At 33.6% G+C, this 7,536-nt stretch overlaps 1 protein-coding gene across 2 annotated transcripts; it reads left to right on the forward strand.

Annotated features, from left to right (window-relative positions):
• The first annotated feature begins 505 nt into the window (after positions 1 to 505).
• On the forward strand, positions 506 to 7,172 carry GYRA (DNA GYRASE A). 2 transcript variants are annotated; one of them, XM_079078880.1, is made up of 28 exons: positions 506 to 1,067; positions 1,182 to 1,251; positions 1,365 to 1,430; positions 1,562 to 1,663; positions 1,752 to 1,796; positions 1,873 to 1,971; positions 2,055 to 2,141; positions 2,240 to 2,310; positions 2,391 to 2,499; positions 2,619 to 2,681; positions 2,766 to 2,831; positions 2,910 to 2,998; positions 3,099 to 3,147; positions 3,275 to 3,361; positions 3,537 to 3,630; positions 3,736 to 3,806; positions 3,906 to 3,995; positions 4,084 to 4,209; positions 4,290 to 4,447; positions 4,528 to 4,609; positions 4,686 to 4,850; positions 5,488 to 5,589; positions 5,660 to 5,802; positions 5,887 to 6,004; positions 6,092 to 6,146; positions 6,235 to 6,334; positions 6,642 to 6,796; positions 6,859 to 7,172. In XM_079078880.1, exons 1-27 carry the CDS (start codon positions 640 to 642, stop codon positions 6,754 to 6,756), a joined length of 2,850 nt encoding a protein of 949 aa, XP_078935006.1. In that variant the 5' UTR covers positions 506 to 639; the 3' UTR covers positions 6,757 to 6,796; positions 6,859 to 7,172. The 2 variants fall into 2 exon arrangements, with proteins under 2 accessions (XP_078935006.1, XP_078935005.1); XM_079078879.1 differs by having other exon boundaries at positions 6,642 to 7,172.
• Positions 7,173 to 7,536: the final 364 nt, after the last annotated feature.

Below are 7,536 nucleotides of genomic sequence, written 5' to 3' on the forward strand. Positions count from 1 at the left end.
TTAACGCCTACTTCATCTCAAAATTTAAAAAAATATATTTTATTATATCTCAAATTTGACAATATTATTTTATAATATTTCATTATTTTAATTTATGTATAAAAAAAAATCATAATAAATGTTTTTAGTGGTAGAAAAAACAAACTATTTATTATTATGTTCATTTTAAAAATATATTTACCTTAAATAATAAAATTTTCATTTATTATAATATTGATCTACACATTTAATATAATAAATATTTTACATATATAATAATAGATATGTTAATTAGTGTAATTAGTTAATTTTTTTATTAACAAAAAATTGAAAATACTACATACATATCAAAATTTAAGTAATTCAAAAATCTCAACTTATAACAAAAATTTTGAAGAAGTGATAAATGACAAAAACATTATTGCCATAGATAATCAAAACTTATGGTATAAAAATTCTAAGTAGGACCCAAATGAAAGAAACCATTCCTTCGGGGTAGAAGTATAATTTAGCAAACATAATCAAGAACTTGGCGCGCATGAACCCTTTTACTAGGGTTTAAGGCTCTCTTTACCATTTGCATCATAAAACCAACATCCAGACAAAGATACCGATAACTCTGTAGCGTAGAGACGACGAGAGTGTTCGTTTTGTGATGGCATGAAACCTTCATACTCCCTATCCAACAATCCTTCGATGGCATTCACAAACAGCTTTCGATTTTTTCGATGTTACAATCAGTTGGCTTTACCAATTTCCACTGCCCGATTATCGAGGCAGGGATGCAGCTTTGATACTCTGCGGTTCCTCTCGACCACTCGACGTTCTAGCCGTCTGACATCGGTGAGTTCGAAGCGGCGAGAAAATTCCGCGACAGAGGGTGTCGAGGACGGGGGAGAGGGCGGAAATGGGGGTTTAATGACGGTAGCTGCAGGTAGCGATGGCGAATCGAGGCATGGGAGGATTGTCCCTACGGAGCTTCATAAAGAGGCTACGGAAGCATATATGTCTTATGCTATGTCCGTTCTGCTTGGACGAGCATTGCCTGATGTTCGTGATGGATTGAAGCCCGTTCACCGCCGTATATTGTGAGTTTTTTCAAACTTAGGGTTATCACATGACGGAGGTCTGATTCATGAGGTTTTTGCTTTGAATCAGAGTTCTCGTAATAGTTAGTCATCTTGTTTTCACTGTGATTGCAGATATGCATTGCATGAATTGGGCCTTGCATCACGTAAACCTCATAAGAAATGTGCCAGAGTTGTTGGAGAGGTTATGATCTAACTACAGCTTTTTACATACTCAAATCCTGTTCCTTGTTACTGCCTATTTATATGATCATTTGATGATGCAACCTTACACTTGGACTGTTTCCTCTCTCTCAGGTCCTTGGTAAGTTTCACCCACATGGTGATACTGCTGTCTATGATTCACTGGTCCGAATGGCACAGGTAATTAAACATGAATCACAATAAGAAGTTTACACGGGCACAAATGAAATTTATCACCTTTGAAGTTTCAATTTTCAGAGAGACTTATCCATAGTTTATCTTTTACCTTGTGAACACATAATTCTTTCCAGGATTTTTCATTGCGTTGTCCACTTGTGAGTGGTCATGGGAATTTTGGTTCAGTGGATGGAGATAATGCTGCAGCAATGCGGTATACAGAATGCAGATTGGAAGTATGTTTATGTGTGTTGTTTTACATTTATATTAACATAGTGTGAATGAGTGATAGAGGTACTCATTGTTCTAGCTTCACTTTTTCAGGCACTTGCTGAAACAATGCTTCTATCAGATTTGGATCAGGATACAGTACGTATTGTTCAACCTTCTAATCTTACAATGTTAGCAAATAATTGTTATGCCCTAAGTTCCACTTTTTTGGCAGGTTGATTTTGTTCCAAACTTTGACAGTTCTCTAAAAGAACCATCATTGCTTCCTGCTAGGATCCCAAACTTGTTATTGAATGGTTCTTCAGGGATTGCGGTATTTATCTAGATGTTACATTATGACCCTTATACTATATGTTTTTTATTATCATCAACTCATTATTTTCATTTCTTTTCTAGGTGGGAATGGCAACCAATATCCCTCCACATAATCTTGGGGAGTTAGTTGATGCTCTAATTGTGTTGATTCATAATCCAAATGCCACTGTATTTGCTTTATTCTCTGATAATAGTCTTATTTTCTTCAATGTTCTCTATTATTATGCTTAAACATAACCTTGAGGAGTTGCTTGATTTTGTAACAGCTGCAAGAATTGCTGGAGTACATGCCTGGACCTGACTTCCCAACAGGAGGAATCATAATGGGAAATCTTGGGTATCTCCTCTTTTTTGATTGTGACCAAGACATTGCATTTATAGTAATTTTAATAAATTCTCAAATTCTTGTTGATTCAGAATCTTGGAGGCTTATAGAACTGGTAAAGGGCGTGTCATTGTCAGAGGAAAAACAGAGATAGAAGTATCAGATTCTAGAACAAAGAGCGTTGCAATTATAGTAAAAGAGGTTATTCTCTATGACTATCAGTCGGATCACATTGTACACAATGTAAATACATATCACATATCACATATTCACATATATGCATTAACTTGTTATATGTTTTTGTTTTTTATATGGAACAGATTCCTTATCAGACCAACAAATCCTCTCTTGTCATGAAAATTGCTGAGCTAATTCAGAACAAGGTACTCCTCTCATGGCGTATAATTTAAACTCACAATATTCCAATTGAGCATGCTCTAAATTTACTCTTTTGTCCTTTTTCCAAGACTTTGGAAGGCATAAGTGATATCCGTGATGAGAGTGATCGATCTGGAATGCGAATAGTCATTGAGGTAGTTTTCTAAAATTCTTTCTTAAAGTAGTTTCTGAAATTTTACAAACTTAAAACTTTTTTCATTTAAACTTTTCAGCTTAAGAGGGGTGCTGATCCAGCAATTATTCTGAATAATCTATATCGTTCCACTGCTCTACAGTCAAGTTTTAGCTGCAACATGGTTGGGTGAGTGGTTATTAGTTGGTCACTTTCTGTCCTAATAAAATCTTGAAATTAAAACAGGGTTGACCGAATTTTGACTTTTCATGTTTTACTCATCTGTCAGTATTCTCGATGGACAACCTAAACAAATGGGCTTAATAGAATTGCTTAAGGTAACTCATTAAGTTTTACATGCTCTCTTACTATATTTATATGACCTACATGTTAGGTTTGAATTTGAATGTCTACAAAACACAAACTTTTAATTATATTCCATTTACTTAATCTTTTATCCTACAGGCTTTCTTGGATTTTAGATGCTCAGTGGTTGAAAGACGTGCAAGGTTTAAGCTTGCACAAGCAAGAGACAGAAATCATATTGTTGAGGTATGTATGTGTATGTATGTATGTATGTTTGTATGTATGTAATTGTAAGTATATGTATATATATACATAAACATTTGTTTACTTAAAGATTTTGGTCCTGATATGATATGGACCACACTAAGAAATGAATGGCTAATGACTGATTAACATATTTTCTTTTTTGGGTAAAATGAAGGGTATCTTAATTGGGCTAGATAATATCGATAATGTAATTGATGTAATCAGAAAAGCTACAAGTAACTCAGTTGCATCAGCTGATCTGAGGAAAAGTAAGGCTCAATATTGTTTTATTATTTATACAGTGACATGGTCAAAGTGTTTACTTGCTCCTTTGAATTCATGATGTGAAATTATGATTATGATCTATATTGCAGAGTTTCAATTATCCGAAAAACAAGCTGAAGCAATATTAGATATCAACTTACGCAGACTTACATTACTCGAGGTCCTACACCTTCTCTATTTGTTGCCTTTTTTTTTTGAATATTACGTATTCTAGTTATCTTTTTAATCACATTAAGAATTGTATTTTATTGTTTTGTAGAGAGGCAAGTATGTTAATGAAGGGAAATCCTTAACTGACCAAATTTCTAACTTGGAGGAACTTCTATCTAGCAAAAAGCAAATATTACAGGTATACCGTATTCCTTTTTATTTTTTTTATTAGTTTTCTTTAGTGTAAAGTTTGTTTATTTGTTAATACATTTCTTTTTTCTATTTAGGTGATTGAACAAGAAGCAAATGAGATAAAGAACAAATTCTCAACTCCACGTCGTTCCACTTTGGAAGATGCTGATAATGGCACACTTGATGATTTAGATGTTATCCCAAATGAAGAAATGTTATTGGTACTTCAAAACTCTAAATAAAAACTCGGTTAATTTCTATTTTATTTTATGATGCTAAAGACATATTAATCCAATGTCAGGCACTTAGTGAAAAGGGTTATGTGAAAAGAATGAAACCAGACACTTTTAATCAACAAAAACGTGGCACCATTGGTAAATCAGTTGGGAAACTAAGAGTCAATGACACAATGTCAGACTTTCTTGTATGTCGTACCCATGATCGACTCCTCTTTTTTAGGTATTTCCTTAGGGACCAATAATGACACAATGTCAAACTACAGGACCAATAATGATATATTTTTTTTTTCATTTGTGTAGTGATAAGGGTATTGTGTATTCTGCTGCGGCCTACAAGATTCCGGAATGTTCTCGGGCAGCTGCAGGCACACCCTTGATCCAGGTATTTGAATCTTTAACTGTATTTCCCATTCTACCCTTTATGTGTTTTCAATTCCCTCATTCTTTTTTACTTTCAGATTTTGTCCCTATCTGATGGTGAACGAATTACTTCTATCATCCCTGTTAGTGATTTTGCTGAAGATCAATATCTTTTAATGCTAACTGCAAATGGATATGTTAAAAAAGTATCTTTGATGTACTTCTCATCCATTAGGTCATCTGGTATCATAGCACTTCAACTGGTTTGTCTTCTTTTTATATTTCTTCATCTTCAATATTATAGTATATTACATTTTTGGTCCTTGTATGTAGCTGATTTTTTGCAATTTCAGTCCCAAAAAGTTATCTATTGCAATTGTGGTCTGTATTTTTGCAATTTCAGCTATACTTACTCAGGGACCAAAAATGTAACTTACTCGTTATACTATTAAATAAGAGTGAATTACATTTTTGGTCCCTGAGTATGGCTATTTTTGCAATTTTGGTACCAAAAATGTAATTTACTCATAATACTTTTAGAAAAGAGTAAATTACACTTTTGGTCCTTCGGTATAGCTGATTTATGCAATTTTTGTCCCAAAAAGTTTCATCGTGCAATTTTGGTTATCATTTGAGGTTCTTTTAATGTTTTTTTTGTCCCTGTTCCAAGTAAAAATGACTATTTTTGATCCCTAAGTACAACTGATGCTTGCAATTTTCGTCCCAAATATGTCATTTTCTTGGAACAGGGATAAAAACCTGCAAATAAGGACCACACTTGCAAGAGAACTTTTTGGGACCAAAATTGCAAAAGTCAGCTATACTCAGGGGCCAAAAATATAACTTACTGATGGAAAAGTAAAACAAGTGTCACTCACATTCACATACTCTGTTTTCTAGGTGCCTGGTGATGAACTGAAATGGGTTCGTCATTGCACAAATGAAGACTATATTGCAATGGCTTCACAAAACGGAATGGTTATTCTTAGTTCTTGTGATATCGTAAGTTCTCTATTATTTTTGCTTATATTTTATAAAACCAAAATTAATATTTTTAACTTTTTATTTATAGATCCGAGCACTCACTAGACATAGTCGAGGTCAGATTGCAATGAGACTGAAAGAAGGCGATAGAATGGCATGTGTGGATATTATTCCTGCAACCAAACAGGATGGAATAGAAAGTGAATCTGAATCTAGCACTCCCGACACCCCGTAATTTCATCAACCTTGTCTCACATTTTTATTTATAAAATTTATTCTATTTTTGTTTCAACTTCTTAATTTTTTTATTTGCAGTAACCGAGCACATGGGCCATGGCTGTTGTTTGTGTCTGAAAATGGTTATGGAAAACGAGTTCCTCTCAGCCACTTTCGCAAATCACCTTTGAATAGGATTGGATTAAAAGGGTACAAGGTATGCATGCTTCCATTTTACATGAAGCAAGTTTAATCTTTAATTTTTTTGAGTTGATTATGATGGGTTTTGTTTATTTTATTTAAGTTTTCATCGGAAGACAGATTGGCAGCTGTTTTTGTAGTTGGTTTTACTACAGCAGGTAATGTGGTTTGCTGGTTTCAGTGTTAATTTAATTTATCAAGAATATTTTTTTTAGTTTTTTAATTTTTTAATTTTTGTTGTTACAGATGATGGTGAAAGTGATGAAGAAGTTGTTCTTGTGAGTCAGAGTGGTACAGTCAACCGGATAAAAGTCAGGGATATTTCTATTCAGTCACGCTACGCAAGGTAACTAAGCGTCTCTGTTTTGTCTAGTTTGACATAATGAGGAAAAGGGCAAAATGGTCATTTACTCATGTTCAGACAGTTCATCCAGTCCATATGATATACACATAGACAAAAGAGTAAAATGGTAATCTACTTGCATTCAGACGATAAGTAAATACACAAAACAAGAAGGGTAAAATGGTGATTTACTCACATTAAGTCCATATGAATTAGACAAACAGAAGGGTATAATAGTCGTTTAAACACAGTGTTCTAAAAAACATTATTAAGTTAAGTTGATGTTTGTAATGGTGTGTACCTGTCTCAGGGGAGTGATATTGATGAGGCTTGAGCATGCTGGGAAGATCCAATCAGCTTCATTGATATCGGCTGCAGAAACAGATGTGGAGGAGGAAGTTGAAGTTGAAGCTGCTGTGGCATAAAAATTTAACCATGAGTCCATGATTCATGGTTACATCACAGGTGAAGTGATATCAGTTAACCACGGTTAGATTTTATTACTGATGTCATATTTATGCATGAAGGAGACATGGGGAAAAGCTACTTAACTCAATTGGATACCTGAAGCTCCTGTAAATTTCATGCAATGGAAACACAAAAGTATAGTGGTTGATTGTATTTTGGGGATTTTAAACTTTGTAAAATGCTTGCTTTTGGTGTAGAGTGATGTGTGCATTGGATTATTTTGGGAAGCAACAAAAGTATTAGTAAGTTTAGGAATGATTTAAACATCCATGAAGAGCATCAAATTTACTTGTCATTTTATCATATGTAAGGTGTATAAAAAGTTCCAGGATGAATAAAGTACTAGAAACATGCATATGCACTATGTTCATAAGTACCAGAGTGGATTAAAAAAAAATGGAACATGAAGTACTAAAATTCATGACTAATGTTCAGTGGTAGTAAATATGAAAGAATAAATACATCTAAGCCTATGATTGACAGACTAGCTAAAAAGCTAGTTGTTAGCTTATAAGCTAGCTTACAAAAATGACATTCTGTAAATGTAAAAACTACTATCTGATAAGTTAGTTGAAAGATATAAAATGACAATTAAAAGAATATGTTTTTTATAATTATTTAAGGGTATACTCAAAAGATTTTAAAAAAGCTTCTGAAAAGCTAGTCTAAGACTGTGTTTGCAGCGTCACAGCTAGCTGAAAAGCTATAGCTTATTTTTTGAGATTTTTTAAGTTGTT

This window comes from Lactuca virosa, chromosome 2, assembly GCF_052849685.1.
Source record: "Lactuca virosa cultivar CGN04683 chromosome 2, Lactuca_virosa_CGN04683_v6, whole genome shotgun sequence".
Taxonomy (NCBI): Eukaryota; Viridiplantae; Streptophyta; class Magnoliopsida; order Asterales; family Asteraceae; genus Lactuca; species Lactuca virosa.

Coding starts and splice junctions, on each gene's coding strand:
- GYRA (XM_079078879.1), top strand. CDS start 640: ATGAAACCTTCATACTCCCTATCCAACAATCCTTCGATGGCATTCACA. Junction 2,311..2,390: donor ATCATAATGGGAAATCTTGG/GTATCTCCTCTT, acceptor TTGTTGATTCAG/AATCTTGGAGGCTTATAGAA. Junction 3,362..3,536: donor ACAGAAATCATATTGTTGAG/GTATGTATGTGT, acceptor GGTAAAATGAAG/GGTATCTTAATTGGGCTAGA.